This window comes from Beta vulgaris, chromosome 3 (genome assembly GCF_026745355.1).
Source record: "Beta vulgaris subsp. vulgaris cultivar EL10 chromosome 3, EL10.2, whole genome shotgun sequence".
Taxonomy (NCBI): Eukaryota; Viridiplantae; Streptophyta; class Magnoliopsida; order Caryophyllales; family Amaranthaceae; genus Beta; species Beta vulgaris.
The window spans coordinates 52,727,734-52,744,462 of NC_079204.1; the positions used below are offsets into that span (position 1 = coordinate 52,727,734).

The following is a 16,729-nucleotide window of genomic DNA, read 5'->3' on the forward strand; positions in this document are numbered from 1 at the left end:
CTAAATCTTAGATGATCAATATTAGTCTCTATTACATAAGCCAAGGGGAGCTATGGCGTCCCCTTTGAAAAGACTTTTTAACCCTTCATTCAATAAAAAAAAGATTACCTATTAAGATTTTGAGATTTTCCTCAATCATAGCTCTTCCTACCTTAAAATATGTATATCAATGAAAGTTGAGCAAAGTACTCTTTCATAAAAATATGTGTATTGAAAGAAAAAAGTTTATGATTGAAGAACAAATTAATATAACTAAAACTGGTACTGTAATGCCGCATAAGAGAAAGCGTTCTTCCAAAATCCACCAAGAACATGGCAGAAACAATAATAACATGTCTGTCGAAAGCCAACTAAGGAAAGAAAGAAGGCGAAAACCGAATAAAGAAGATATTGGTTTGGCAAATTCGGAATCCTCCAAATCTTCCTATTGAGCTTCTTAAAAGTAGTACGTAATTTAGGTGGTGGTGATGATGAGCCAAAACTGGTGATTCAAAAATATGTCTTTTACTCGGACGATCAATATTAATGTGTACCGGAGTGCTAGTTATGTGGAGTAAACACCGGATGAGAGAAAAGGTAGGTGTGAAGTAGAAGTTGATTTTAACAAACGTATCGATTACCGGCAACGAGAATCTTTATAGTAAACCTGGGTGTACCATGCTCATGGTACACCCAAGGCTATTTTCGCCAAATGAGCAAAATGGGCAAATGAGTAAAATGAGCAAATGAGCAAATTAAGCAAATGATCAAATGAGCAAATTAAGCAAATGAGCAGATGTGCAAGTATTTCTACTCATTTAAGAAAATGAGCAAACTTGGTGCAAATGAGCAGTTACGAAAACGAACAAATTACAGGTGAACAAAAAAAAAAATGAAGAAAGAGATGAAATGAATAGAAAAAAAAACTAGAGCAAGTATAAGAGTTGACTAAGCAGCAATAATCATCCAACACAAATTATGTAAATGAGCACATAATCTTCAATCATTCTAAATAAGCATAGATGCTTGACTCATTTGAACATTAGAATTCAAAATTATTGCAGAAAATACATTTGCTCATTCCTACAATGATAATTCAAAATTAGCACCCATAATTTTGTTCATGTCCTAATCATATTAAACAACCAAAAACATCTGGTTTATGCAATACGAATAACTGAGGGAAAATGAGAAAAACAACAACAACAAAACAAATGAGCAAAAACATAATCAGATTTAGGTCGTGGGTCTTCATCATCGTCGTGGATGGGTTGTGGGTCTCTTCAGTCACCTCATCATCATCTCGAGTCCGCGTCATCATCATCTCATTATTCATCTCGCGAATTTCAGATCTCCATTGTGTTTGGAAGGATTGAAAGGAGGAGAGAGAGAAAAATTGAAAATCAGATTTTCTGGTGAGCAAGAATTGAGAGAAATGAGCAAGAAAGAAGAATTGGATTCAGATTTTTGCTTTTTGCTTTTTGTCATTTATTGCCCCGAAATTACCAGCGTGCCCCTCAACTTGCAATTAATTACATAAATGCCCCTTGGTGTACCATGAGCATGGTACACCCGGGTGTACCATGAGTGCACTCACCGGCAACATAATAAATTTTTGTGTAAGTTTCTTTTGCCTATAAAAATTTAAATAACAGAATATTTGTGATATAATCACTTGCCAATAATAAGAATCGCCAATTATCGATTGTTGGGCAAATCTATAGCTACGTATATAGCGATTTGAACATGTGAACTATTTGTTCACAACACTTCAATCTTAACCACTTTGTCAAGACATCTTTGTCTCTTTGGTACATATATAGTACATAATAGCTTGCTTAACAAAGATATTGAAAGAAAAAGAAGAACCGTATTTTAATTTCTTGACTCACGAGGATTATATTTAAACTATAATACTAATATGTAATACTGTCATATGTATCATTTTCTTGTTTTTTAAAAATTATTGAACTAATTTCATATATCTAAACTTCTCTTAACTTATTAAAAAACATATTTTTGGACATGACTTATGTGAACTTATTGTTTCTTGTATAAGTTAGAACAAACACTACCTAAATTTTTAAAATAGTTAATGGCGTTTGGTATGATCAATGGAAGCGGAATAGAAAGTATTTAGATAAGGAAATTGAAAATAATTATTGCTACCTTTAATAGTTGTTTGGTATGCTACTGGAATGAAAACAATTGAGAGGTTTATGATTGGGAAAGGAAATGTGATTTGTTTCCACTAGTTTGATAAGGTAACAAATGGGGGATTGTATTTTCTGCATGCCAGAAACGGTATTTGTTACTTAACACTCATATCAAACCATCATATATAATATTAAAGCAAGAAAAAATCATCCAACGTGGCAAGACCTCAACCTTCCTCTGTTCTCCTTCACTCTCAACTTTTCAACCTAATGCTTGCTTATGCCACGTGGCATTGCTCTTCTACTAATCACCCTTCACAGTGTGCATTATACTCTTGCTTATTCGGAGAAATTATGTCCTTTCAGTTTTTACCTTTTTTGGTAAACAATCAACTATGAAAAATGTTGGTGATCCAAATTTTAAAAATAGCCAATTAATTCCTCCGATTGTGTAACAATCAAGGAAATAATATCAATTACAATAGCCAAAGGAATCAATCAACCATTGATCAATTAAGGAAACAAATCAAATATTATCTTAGCGGTCATTGTTATTATTGTCACAAAAACCAGTTATGTAATTATTTTCAAGCTAAATACCAATTTATAGGAGAGAGAAAATACAATGAAAAATATGAATGAGGAAGACATGAACAGAGAAAGACACGAACATAAGCATGGCAGCGAAAGCGGTGGTGGTAGTGGCCGCAAGTTGATTTCCAAATTTCGTGGCAGAGTAAAAAAAAAAAGCACCAAATCTCAACCGACATTTCATAACCTCAAGGATGAAAATTCACTTAGAACACAATACAAATAGAAGAGGAAGATCGAAGAGCTAAAAATCGTCGGCAATACTGCACCAGCTCACGGCGGCGCAACGCACCCAATACATGCAGATGTACAGCCGTGGCAGAACAAAATCACGAGCAACACCAGCATGAGGAACAAAATCAGATCACCACAAAATGAATTATGATCTGAGGGGATGAGAGAAAAAAGTGGTGGGTTTGTAGTTGCAGATGAAGAACAGAGATGATGGTGGAAGAACGAAGGGATGCACACAAGATGTTTGATGGAATGTGGAGGAGAGTTAAAGGAGGAAATAGAAGAAGGTGAAATGCCTCTTGACTACTAGAATAAAAATACTGAATGTTGTTTGCTGGAACCGTGGAAGGAGAAAGAATGAAGATTGGGTTTGCATCATTTTTATTCTAATTCAATTTGAGTTTATAATCTGGTCTATACAATTAATGTTAACAATTCATTAAACTCCAATTTAAATTGTGTGTTGTGGATTAAAATTGATATTTTCATATGTATATTGGATTTGGGTATTTATTATGTGTTCGTCAATGTGAAATTTATTTGGATATTAATCTGAACTTCCTTGGTCGATTTTCCTTTTTTGTTATTCTTTTTAACATACTAGATTTCTAACTTAATAACATGCTTTGTAGGAAACCAATTTAGTTTATCATAATTTTTATGCTATTTGTTTTACGCAAAATAATGATAAAAATAATCCTTAGAGTTTCATCTATATGATCAGTAACCAAAATTACAACTAATATGAACTTCTTATAGTCCTATTCCTTAACTCTATAGGTACTAAGCAATAATAACATTACCATAGACAACAATTCAACAAATATGTACAAAAAATCCTACCATTTCTTTGCGAAAGCAGAGTGAAAATTCAGCTTACATTCTGACATTTAAAACAAATAAAAAACTAGAGAGTTGAATTAGACCTTATAAAATTTCTGCATCAAAAGTTCCAACACAAAACCTCATAACGTCTGACAAACTTAATAATGTCTAATAATTTAAATAAGTTCATTTAAGTTTGAATAAAGTTTAATAAGGACTATTAAAGTTATATAAGTTCAAATAACTTAAGATAAATTCAGATAAGCAAATATAAGGTAGAAAAGAATAGAGCTCCTCTTTTATTAGCGGAGGAAAACTAAGTTATTAATTACCCTTAAAATAATATTCTTAAATCATAATCAGGATAGGAAGATGATTTTACTAATACAAGATACTCAAAAGTCAAAACATGAAATTTTCGAATATAAAACAAAAGATTAGCTAATTTCAAGCCAATGGGTACACTGGTACAACAACTTTAAGTTTTTCATCACTCCTGTCAAACTTATATAATATTATCAATTTAAAGATTACCTAATTTCAAGTCCATGGGTACATTGGTCTAATAAGTTTTTTAATATTATTCACTTTTGAAAATGAGTACAACACCATGAACATGAGATGCTAGCCCTTTCATGAAAAGTTGAAAATGTAATAATAATTGTAATGCAAGTTTATTTTATCACCAAACAAGAAATAAAAAGATGATTTTGTTGAAAAAAAATATAACACACCATGATCATGATTAGAGATTACATATAACAAAAACAATAACAACTCAAATACTCAATCTTTAGTCCCAAAGTGGTATAGATAGGCTAATATAAATTATCATAAAAAAAATCATATCCATGATCAATATATAATACTAAAAGTTTTTTTGAAAAAAAATAAAGTTAATGTGAGAGAAGTAAGATAAGAGTTCATCTATGTGTTCAAGAAATTGAATTAGGTTAAAAAAAAGTGAAAACCAACCTATAAACGTCAGTTTACTTCAACTTATTTTGAAATAACTATGATAATATAAGTTTGGAAAAATTTAGATAAGATTAAATAAATTTAGATGAAATAATTAAGTTTTTTCACACAACTTAAGGCAAAATTAAGAAAATGTCAGACAAGATAAGTTGTTTAAAGATAAAAATGGATATTCTCCACACTACTAAAAAGTTAAGATCATCCTACACGCTCTGCGGGGATTGATTAAGTGAACAAGGGGTTGCTAACCCTCTAATTTTATTGGTCAAGAATACATTAAAATATTAATTTTATGATAATTCTCTCTCCAATTTATTGGATATATATTAATATTTTATTCTATTATTACGACTAATAGGGGTTGGCAACTTTAGGCTTAGGGACTAAAAGTCACTCAAATATTTTCCCACACTCTTACATTCAAATGTAACAAAAGATATAAGTACATATATTTATGAACTTATGCTTGATGCTAATATCTTTTTTAAAGAAAATTCACACTTTTGAATTTGGCCCATTCTATAAAAGTGATAAAATAAAAGAGTAGGAGAGAGAGTGTGAAAACATGGCCATGTGCTTAAATTATAAAATAAAGCTTTCTTTAATTTTTATAATAGTTTGCGAATAAGAGAAATTTTGCAAGTATTATGAAATATCCCAAAAAGAAATATGTTGCGTGTATTAAGAAACTAAGAATAGTAATTCTTTTTCTTCAATAGAATCCAATATTAATATAATTGTTTATAAATTTTACATCCTAAACTCAAATCATATATGAAATGAGTGAATCATGAAGTAGTTGATATTACAGGATATCAATATTTATTTCTTATATGCATGATGAAATATAGTGTTCCTTGCTAAAATAGATGTTACTCACTTATTCTTTAAGGTTAAGAAGCGCCACGATTTACTTATATAATTAATATTGTATAATACTCATTTCATTAGATGAAATGGGGAATAATGTAAGATAAAAATATATCACCAAAATTGTGGTCATTTTAGGAAACAATAGGGAATACGGTATTTAGGCTAAAAGTAAAATATAAATGAGTAACCTATTTCATCTTATAATTTTATATAAAAGTAATGTTACAATGTTTAAACCATAAATCGTGTGGACGATATTAACTTGAAAGAGAGATATCTAATATGCACCGCGACACTAATTGAGAAGGTGAATCAACAGAATGAGTTAATTGTCAAGCTTATATGTAAAAAAAAAGGTTATAATGATGGCTTGACCCCCCACTGGTTACTGGAATGAAAACTAAGTTCGTGCAAATTTTCTTCCTGTTGAGGCGGTTGAGATCCTTAATCTTTACCATCTCAAGCCTTAGATGATGGCTTTGTGTGGGTATACACCAAAATTGGTATATTCTATTAAATCAAGCCATCAGTTATTATTTTTTTTTTAAGAATTCCCATATAGAAGTTGTTGGCGGTTCTATTGTATCGGAAGTGTGGAAGAAAATTTGGAATTCCAATGTTCCTCCTTAAAGTGTTGTTGGCTTTACTTATGATGATGTAATTGCTTCTGACTATGTTAGACTTCCTCTGTTCTTTTTCTACTGCAGCAATGGGTTTTTCACGCTTGCCAATGCATATTTTTTACTATTAATATCTTTATTTACTATTATTTAGTAAAATTATACAAATTTGATATTTTGAAAGTATATATCAAGACGAATCTAACAATACCCCACATGACTATATTTGTATTTAGGAAAAATTGACAATAGAGGTCTGAACTTTGGGTGATAATTTTTAAAAGGTCTGAACTATTGATTAACCTGTGTAGGTCCCAACTTTAGTGGGTCTTAACTTTTAGCGGGCCTCGACGACTTAAAACTGAAGATTTTTTTTTTAATCTCACCTAGTTCCTACATCACTCCCTCAATTAACCCTTCTGATGTGACCCAAGTTTTACAAGTGATGACCTATTAAGCCAATTTTAAGTCACTAAGGCCCACTAAAAGTTAAGACCCCCTAAAGTTGGGACCTACACAGGTTAATCAATAGTTCAAACCTTTTAAAAATTATCACCCAAAGTTCAGACCTCTATTGTCAATTTTTCCTTGTATTTACGTAAAAGTAACAATATATAATGAAAGGGTATGATAGTGAATGAATAGTGTAAAAATCTCATTATTATATTAGACTACGAATGGATGAAGTAGCTCTTAATACATTTTATTTTGCTCTAAAAAGAAGTCTTCCAAAATATGTGAATATCATGTATATGTTAAACAACTTTATAATTGATATAAATGTGTATTTCTCTTAAACATAAAGTTTTTGATCAAGTAGACGTATAGAATCGTTTATACGTTTTCAATGTAGCTGATATATAAACATTTGTATTGTAATAAAATTCCAGTGCATTATGCACGGGTCCAAAACCTAGTTAGAATTGAGAACGCTTATTTAAATCCACTTCATATATCAAATTTTCTATACCAAACACCCTCTTATCGGTTATAAGAGAAGATCCATATTAATTTGTACTAGCACGAGCAAGAAGGATGATTTATTCAAACGTACCTATTACAAAGTGCAACAACAAAATCTACTGAGTCTTTGACTCTACCATATATTTAAATTGAATCTCCTTTATAAAAAATATTGAGCTTAATTATTTTTTCTTATTTTTCTTGAACTTTGCAAAGCTAATTTCTAGTTTTTGTCAACTTTTACAGTTTTACCATTAATCTAAACTTTTTAAATATAATTTTAGAATTAGAAAAAATAGATTGAAGATAAAGACTTGCCCAATTTTTTCCCTTATCAAACAATTATGGAAGATCATAAAAAAAGATGGTGGGAGTATCTTAATTTTAGTTACAAGTAACAATCTGACTTATGTGGACCGGGTTCACGTTAACATTAGCGTGCGCCAGATTAAAAGTATGTATCATTGCTGAACAATTCACTATATCATGCGAAAACCAGTATATTATGCAGAAATCCATTATATCATTCAGACACATACTATATCATGCGGAAACTCACTGTATAATTCACACACACTCACTATATCATTCAAACACACACTATATTATATAGAAACTAACTACATTATTCAGACACAAAATATACATGAATAAACTCTCTATATCATTCAGACACCCATTATATCAAGCAGAAACTCGATATCATTCAAACACTCACTATATCATGCACAAACTAAATCATTCTAATGTTGGAACATGTGTCATGATATATACTACGCAACTTAGATCTTCTTGTATGATAAAACATTTTAATTAATTCCTTCATTATATTGCTATAATTTCATTTTATGTTTTCCGTTAATAAAATCTACTATATTGTATATAAGTTTACTATATTTATGTATAATTCACCATATGAAGTTAATATCAATTACCAACCCGATGCACACTAAGTTAGTGTACACCAGTTCTATTTAAGTTTCTTTGTACAAGTAAATGCTTAAACTATTAATACTTGGTCGAAATTTTGTACGTGGAAATGTTGCATATAATAAACATCAACTACTTTCAATTTTTTGTACCTACTTTCTATTTAGTATAATGACATATAGATTATAGACGATTATATTTTACTAATTAAATATTTTTCATTCACTACTATACTTAATTTTTAAAAATATGAATACTTGGTAGGAAAAAGAATTGCCATTTGTCGATAATTGAAAGACAAAAAGAACCTTGTTTTCACGACTCACGAGGATTATATTTAAAATATAACACTAACATGTAACCGTGTCATATTTATCATTTTCCAATTATGTAATTTGTGAATACATTTCAAAATTATTGAACTCATGAGTCATGAATTATGTGTAAAATACATATACCTAGCTCGTTACTATCATTTTTAGATGCTGAATAAACATTTGTTATGGTACATTGTATTAGATCTCAAAAGGTTTAGTATTTATTTTAATATAAAGGCCCAATCATATTGCGAAGTCCATGAAAGAAAGTCAACACAAGTCAAGGATTAATTAAAGTATTCAGAAGATGGAAGTCAAGCAAAGACGAGGGAATGAGCAGTTAACAATATGATCATAGGACATGCTACGTAAACAAGAACATGTTTACTTCAGCGCCAAAAAAGCAGTTATGATTTGAATTATAGATGATTCAAGTCATTTCCCTCCAAAGATGCATGGAAGTTACGTAGCATATTTGGTGTATAAATACAAGGGAGATGATCAAGCCAAAGACAACAAATACAACACACAACAACTTGCAAATTACTTTCTAGCGTAAACTCGCCTTAGCCTAGCCATCCCCCTCTAGTTTGGTTCTTAGATTTAGAGCATGTTCTAGTGACGAGTTTGTTCATTCTCTAGTTTAAGAAGGAACTCATGGAGGTAATAATCTTTGTATTTTCCTTTTAATTGTCCAACCTGAATTATCCTTATATGTGTTATAAAATTTATTCTAGAAGTTTATGATGTAAATGGAAATATCAGGTTCTAATTAATAGATTAATTATTACGCATCTTGTTCTATTTAATGCTTTTCGCCTGAATTTATTAGGCGTTGTAGTTTAACCAATTAAAGAGTTTAACCAATTATATTACAACAAAGTACGTTAGCAAGATTTTATCAAATTAAAATCGATAACCCCCAGGGACTAAGACTCTTGTGGCATTCAATACCAAACTATTGGATGTGCATTGACTTGTTTGCAAAGTCAACCAACTAATTTTGCACCAACAAGATCATACATGATACTTTTATGTTGTAAGAGATGACCGATATTAATTTGTACTCGAAGTGCTAGTAATTTCGAGCAAATATAGGAAGAGAGATAAAATGTAGGCGCCCTAGGCGAGAAGAAGGAAGGTGATTTGTTCAACCTTTAATAACAACTAACTTCGACAAGCTTTGTTGAATTGAATCCATTTTTGCGCGAGCAGAGAAGATTATCATTGATTTATATCCTATAGTTTAGTTCATTTTTTTTTTAAAAGAGTTGCGCCAGACTGGGCCAACTAGCCTTATGTTGGATCAGGTTATTGAATCTCATGTCGCATTAAACTGAGTGTTTATTTGGCTGCAATGGGAAATAGTTCCCTTGTGAAATTCCTAGCAATTAGTCTAAGTTGTTTGGTAGTCACAAAGGAAGTTGTAATTCATAGGAATTTATGTAGCAATTGTGAGTGACCAAGGGGAGGGTATTAGATAAATCAATTCCTACATTTTGCGGAAATTTCAAATTCCCATGAATTTTCATTTTCCCCACTTTCGATCAACCAAACAACTACCAAAATTAGAAAATCATCATAATTTCTATTACCTACCAAATTTCCTGTAAACCAGACAACTCAGGTAGATGAATATGTAAAATTATCATGGAATGTCTATCTAATATCCAACTAAAAAAGAATTTGTATAATAATATTTTAGGAAATTACAGGCCGTAATAATATTAATCTTTTTTTCTTCCTTTTTCTCTTGCTAAATTGAATTCTCTAGCTCTAATATCGCTGACTCTTTATTCATTATTCTTTGATTTTGAACAAATAGTAGGTTTATGTGGGCTATTAAATTATATTTATGTGGTAATGTTGGTAAGTAATATTGATATGTCAAAATAATTAAGTTCTAAACTTTAAACTTTGATTATGAGATTTAATAGGAATATAACCGTATTGGATCAGATAATGTGTAAATAATAACAATCATTTTTTTTCTTCCTTCTCTCTTGCTAAATTGAATTCTCTAGCTCATAATATCATCGACTCTTTATTTGATTTTGAACAAATAGTAGATTTTCATGGGTGATTAAATTATATTTATGTGGTAACATTGGTAAGTAATATTGATATGTCAAAATAATAAAATTCTCAACTTTAGTGGGTACACGACTTGATATCGAAATCGATGCACATAGTTGATCCATGCACAAGTTAAACTTCATTATCATGCTCATATTGAAATTAAAAATAATATCCATGAATAAGCCACAATCCACCACCATGCCTTTTGTGCAGTGCTAGGCTAGTACTCGGCCTAAGCCAAACTCGTACTGGGTTGATATTTTTTTGGTGCTTAGTTGTTTACTAAAGTAGTATTGGTAAACTGTTGAGGAGAATGAAATGAAAACTAAACTTCATAGTAATATATGTTATTGTTGAGGAGAATGAAATGAAAACTAAATTCCATAATAATACTCACCTGCTAATTAACTCAGTGTTTTTTATATTCAGCAGCCAGCAGGTTAGTAACAAAATCAAAACCATATTAAAGGAGGATATAGACAAGAAAATTAAATTGAATATAAGCTAATCAAAGTCTAATACATCAAGATCACTGGAACATTATTATCAAAACTACTAAAACTGTACATCTTAAATTCTGAAAAATTCTAGACTAGTATCATTCGATCAAGAACTAATAGTCTAATATTATTTGAAAAAGACGTCTAAACTCGAGTTGATATGCCATGGATGATATTCTTCTTCAGTAACCATCTTGCCATGAGTTTATATGCGTGTTGAGTCATGTGAACTCCATCCCAACTGACGCGCTCATACGGATGCTTGCAGACAGGAACTCCATTGTATCCACACATGCTTGTCATGTTAAAGTTGTATTCGTTGTTGCCCATCCCACAGCAAGTCTTTTGCACTTCATCCTTCTTGAATCCGAGTGAAGCTGCATGTTTAAGGAGTTCCCTCAAGGCATTGTAATAGTCAGCATAAACAATAGCAACCTTTGGATGCTGCTCTTGAAGCTTCTTAATAGCTTCTTGTAAGTGATCATTTTGAAATGTCGCGAATTCGTTCAATCCTTTAAGACAGTGAGGCTCATCGTACATATTTGAGTCATTTGTTTGGAAGGCGCTGAGATAGATTGGCATACAACCAATTGGGAAGTTACCAGGAATCACAACTTGAGTTGCACCTGAACTAATTACTTCCTGTACAACACTTGTGATGCCTTGAATAACCTCATCTACCATTTCTTGAACATCTTGAAGTGATTTTTGTTGGAAGAAGGCATAGTTGAAGTCATTACCACCTGTTTCGATGATGAAAAGGGCGTTCGCAAGCTTGTGTTTGCAGTCTGAAGAATGCTTACAAAGTGACTGAAGGTGAGACTTAAACCAGCCCAATTGAACAGGTAGTGAACTGTTTGTGACGGGAGATAAAATGTTCTTAGCAGCTAATGTTGATGTGGTAAGAGCTGTGGACCCTGCAACTGCAAAGTTTACTCCATGTTTGAAGTTGCCAGCTTTATTAAGATATGCATCCAGAAATGGCAGCTTGAAGTATTCAGCTGAAATACATGAAAAGAACAAAAGATATTAATTATACTGGTATCAAAAACACAAGAATTTAATTCTTTTGTAAGTAAAAGGTTTATGGTGATTAGATATAAAGTTTCACTTTCTCATCTCACAACTTAACATGCATACAACAACATATATACTGATCACCAAAGAATTCTATACAACTCAATATCGAATAATTACCAATACATAATGGATTTTTTTTTCTTTATAAGATTTGACATCATATTACCATTGATAAATAAGTTTCTTTGCAAAATATTCATGATGAATATAATTAAAATATAAGTATTGTTTCTGTCTGGAAATTAAGGTTAATGGTCTGTGCTGAACAAGTCCTTAGATCCGAGCAAGGCTGGTTATCAGTTCACCGGAAACCTGCAAAACACAGAAAAACTACCCCGGGGGTTGTTCCGGGATCGCCCCTCCGACGCTCAAGTCAGTTGATGATTGAGGTAGAGAGAGTCTAGAGTGAGAAACTCAAGTTAGTTAGGTGAGTATTCAATACCTTTGCATTGATGGGACAAGAGGTATTTATAGTGGTGAGAATCTCCATAAATGGTGTGCTGGACATGACAGCTCACTTGGGGTTGATACCTTTTCTAAGGGCGATTCTGGTAGGGCCCACGATCCTTAGGTGGCGGTGCCACGCGGCATGATTTCCTTGGAAGGAGTTAATGGGCCCAAACATTTAGCCCCACGCCAGGAAGAGGCAGAAGAGCCGTCCGACCGGGTGAAGCCTCTTGGTGGCGTAGAGTTTTCTCATCTGACCGACCTCAGTAAGGAAAAGCCAGAAGGAGACCAGGTCGGGAAGGCGCCGACCAGGTCTGATTCGCAGGTTCAGTTGGTCCGACCTCCATGAAGGGAGATCAGAAGGAGACCGGGTCGGGAAGGCGCCGACCAGGTCTGATTCGCGGGTTCAGTTGGTCCGACCTCCATGAAGTGAGATCAGAAGGATCAGTTGGTCCGACCTCCATGAAGTTAGATCAGAAGGAGACCAGGTCGGGAAGGCGCCGACCAGGTCTATGATATTCGTAGTTCCAATTAGGCCGACCTCCATGAAGGGAGATCGGAAGGAGACCAGGTCGGGAAGGTGCCGACCGGGTGCTCTTAGCCCCAAGCAGTTCGTGACCGACCAGGTCCTTGGAGAGGGAGCTGGCTCGGACAGGGGCCAAGGAGCCCCTTGCTAGACCGACCAGGTCCGGATAGGCAAGCGTGGCTCGGACATGGGTTAATGACCCTTGAGAAGCCGACCAGATACCCTCTAGTATTTGGTTTTACCGACCGAGTAGGGGGAGTTGTAGGGACCTGGTCGGACAAAGGGTAAGGTAGCCCCATGTGACCGACCGGGTTCCAGATGACGAGTGCAGCTCGGACAAGGGCTAATGAGCCCTGGAGAGACCGACCAGGTGCCCCCGAGTACTTGGTTGTATTGGCCATGTAGAGGGGAGTGGTGGAGACCTGGTCGGACGATGGGTAAAGCAGCCCCATGTGACCGACCAGGTTCTAGATTAACGGGCACTGCTCGGACAGGGGCCAACATGCCCTGGAGTGGCCGACCGGGCTCTCCCTAGCACTTAGCAAATTGGGCTAAGTGAAGGAGGCGAGCGGGGACCTGGTCGGGCAAAGGGTGAGGGAGCCCCAACTTGACCGACCGGGTGCTGGAGTGACGGGCGCTGCTCGGACAGGGGCTAACATGCCCTGGAGAGGCCGACCGGATGCTCCCTAGCACTTAGCAAATTTGGCTAAGTGAAGAAGGCAGGCAGAGACCTGGTCGGGCAAAGGGTGAGGGAGCCCCAACTTGACCGACCGGGTGCTGGATTGACGGGCGCTGCTCGGACAGGGGCTAACATGCCCTGGAGAGGCCGACCGGATGCTCCCTAGCACTTAGCAAATTTGGCTAAGTGAAGAAGGCAAGCTGAGACCTGGTCGGGCAGCGGGTTTGGGAGCCCCAACTTGACCGACCGGGTACTGGATTGACGGGCGCTGCTCGGACAGGGGCTAACATGCCCTGGAGAGGCCGACCGGATGCTCCCTAGCACTTAGCAAATTTGGCTAAGTGAAGAAGGCAAGCTGAGACCTGGTCGGGCAGCGGGTTTGGGAGCCCCAACTTGACCGACCGGGTGCTGGATTGACGGGCGCTGCTCGGACAGGGGCTAACATGCCCTGGAGAGGCCGACCGGATAGCTTTGAGCTGGAAACCAGTGGCTTGCCACATGGCGTTTCTTAGCTGGGTAGTTGAGCTGGATGGGACTTTCTGGAAATTTTGACGTTTCATCTTCCATTGGCCATGTGGAGGCCATTGATAGGTTTATGGAGAGACGCGTCCCGAGGCACGCCTATATATTTGTACGGAGAGGAGAGAGAAATCATTTGTGCAAAATCTTCTCAAAAATTCTTCACTTTCTCTCTCTAAAAGCTCTCGCTTCTCTCTAAGTTTCCGCAATTTCTCCGGTTTCCGTCGTCCGACCAGGTACGCTCTTGCTTTTTTAGTTTTATTTCGCTTTTTCTTTTCAATAACCTCGGCCGACTCCCTTGTCAATACAATAATGGGAGAATCGTCCGAGTCGGTGACACCTCCGACCTCACCTCCCTATAATCGGTTCGAGGAGGTGAGGGATGGGAATAACGTTGGTGTCGACCTTAATAAGTTGCCCCGACCCTCGGCCGTTCCCACGCGGTTCTGCTTCCGAGCCCCTCATCGTCACTAGAGGAAGAGGCCGAGGGCGCTGTTCCCTTCCCTTGGGAAGTGTCCCTGGCCTTTTCTTCTAAAGCCAGTTTCTTAGATAAATACATTGCTGATGGTGTAGTGAGGGTGACGATGTCGGATAGCGAAGAAGTGTCAACCTCTGGCCGACCGGAGTTTCCGGATCCAGATCCGAAAGGAGGACCAGGGTCTAAGTTTCCGCTCCCCGCACTGATGAACGCCCTTATTGATGATCCGAGGGGGCAGGCTGCGAGGTTTCACATAAGGGACCCTTACATGCTAGTCCGACCGGAAGCTTTTCATACGGTCCTTACTCCTCCCCCAGGCTGCACCGCGGTCTATTATAAGTCCATGGAGATGGGGCTCCGATTTCCTTTGACTCCTTTTGTGAAGGATCTCCTCAACGCCTACAATTTGTGTATAAGTCAAATCTCCCCGAATTCCTGGGGAGGAATCATCGCTGTTCAAACTTTATGTGCTATGCTGAGCGTCCGACCAACCATCAGACTATGGCGCAACATGTTCAAGTTGGTCGAGATGTCTGCCGGAGACAACGGTCCAGGTTGGTGGTATTTTCAAGCCCGACAGGGTTACAAGGTGGTGCTCGACCTGCCTACGTCTCAAAAAGGCTTTAGGAGGGAGTTCGCCTTTGTATTCTTTGGAGGGGACTGGGGAATCCCCACAGTCCGACCGGATGTCGAGCCTAACCACGAGCTTAACTTCAGGGTTCCCGAGATGTCTGAGGAAGAAGCCGTTGCGGCTATATACATGCAGACCGAGGCCCAAATTGTTCAAGGGGGAGAAGTTTACGTGGCTAGCAACTGGATACCGAGCTGCCGCTTGTTCAAGAGCGAGCACTTGCTGTCGGCGGTCGGGCTTAGCCGGACATTTCCCAGGGGTAATCGGCCGAGGGAGTTATTTTGCATGTTTGTTTATGTTTATATTCCAACTTCATAACAATATGTTTCTCTTTGCAGCTTGTTCCTTGACGCGTCTCTTGGAATCCGACCCCGAAATGGCTGAGAAGTTGAACTATGCAGCAATGAGGGCGGCCCAGCTCAAAGCCGAGTTGAAGGCAAAGAAAATCGGAGTTCCCAACCCTCCAAAGGTATGTCTCGGGTTTTAGCCGAGTACTTTTTCTTGCTAGTTCCGAGCTGATCTTGAAACTTTGCAGGATCCGTCGAAGCCTAAGGCTTCCAAGAAGAGAAAAGAGCGGGATCCTCAGAAAGTGGCCAAGACTGAGAAGGCGTTGGCCAAGTCCCAGGACGAAAAGGCTAAAAAGGCCAAATCTGTCGAAGTCAATAGTCCCCGACCGGAGGAGCGGGCAGACAGGTCTGAGGGTACTCGGATTTCGGTCCATTCTGAGGATTTCCGACCGGTCCAAAGTCCTCAATATACGCCGGCCACTCCTCGCCCCCATGACGACCCGGAGGAGCTCAATCTTGCGCTGGCCAAACCGTTCGCCGAATTGGATGCCCACGGGCTCGACACCCGTTGGATGAATGCGGTCGAATGCCTGTACAGTCCCACCGACCGGGAATACATTGCGCAGTCCAGCGGCCCGGAGGAGACGAATGACCTCTTCCGCAGCTGGGTTGAGGTGAGCTTCTCTCGCTTTTTTAACTTTGCTGCTTCTTTGCCAAGTACTGAATCTTTTTGTTATTGCAGTTCTCCGCTCGGCTGGTCAACGTGGCTCGGAACAAGGTGCACCTGGCCGACAAGGTCTCTGACTTGGAGGCACGAGGCAAGAAGCACTACGAGGAGCTCCGCGCTGCTAAGGAGGGCCAAAGGATATTGAGGCCGACCTCGTCAACGCAAACCTGCATCGACCGGGACCAGGAAGACTTTAAGGCCGAGCGGGCGCAGTGGGACTTGGCTAAGCAGAAGCTCATCAAGGAGAGGGATGAAGCTGTGATCGCCAAGACGGCTGCTGAGGCCCGAGTTGCGGAGGCGGAGGGCAAGA

General features: G+C 37.3%; 1 protein-coding gene across 1 annotated transcript; it reads right to left on the reverse strand.

Annotated features, from left to right (window-relative positions):
* Nucleotides 1-11,189: 11,189 nt before the first annotated feature.
* On the reverse strand, nt 11,190-14,362 carry LOC104889596 (GDSL esterase/lipase At5g03980-like). Its single transcript, XM_048640584.1, has 2 exons — nt 14,221-14,362; nt 11,190-12,046 (listed from the first exon to the last, which is right to left on the reverse strand). Exons 1-2 carry the CDS (start codon nt 14,360-14,362, stop codon nt 11,190-11,192), a joined length of 999 nt encoding a protein of 332 aa, XP_048496541.1.
* Nucleotides 14,363-16,729: the final 2,367 nt, after the last annotated feature.

Coding starts and splice junctions, on each gene's coding strand:
- LOC104889596 (XM_048640584.1), bottom strand. CDS start 14,362: ATGGCCTCCACATGGCCAATGGAAGATGAAACGTCAAAATTTCCAGAA. Junction 12,047..14,220: donor GGTCGGCCTCTCCAGGGCAT/GTTAGCCCCTGT, acceptor CATGTATTTCAG/CTGAATACTTCAAGCTGCCA.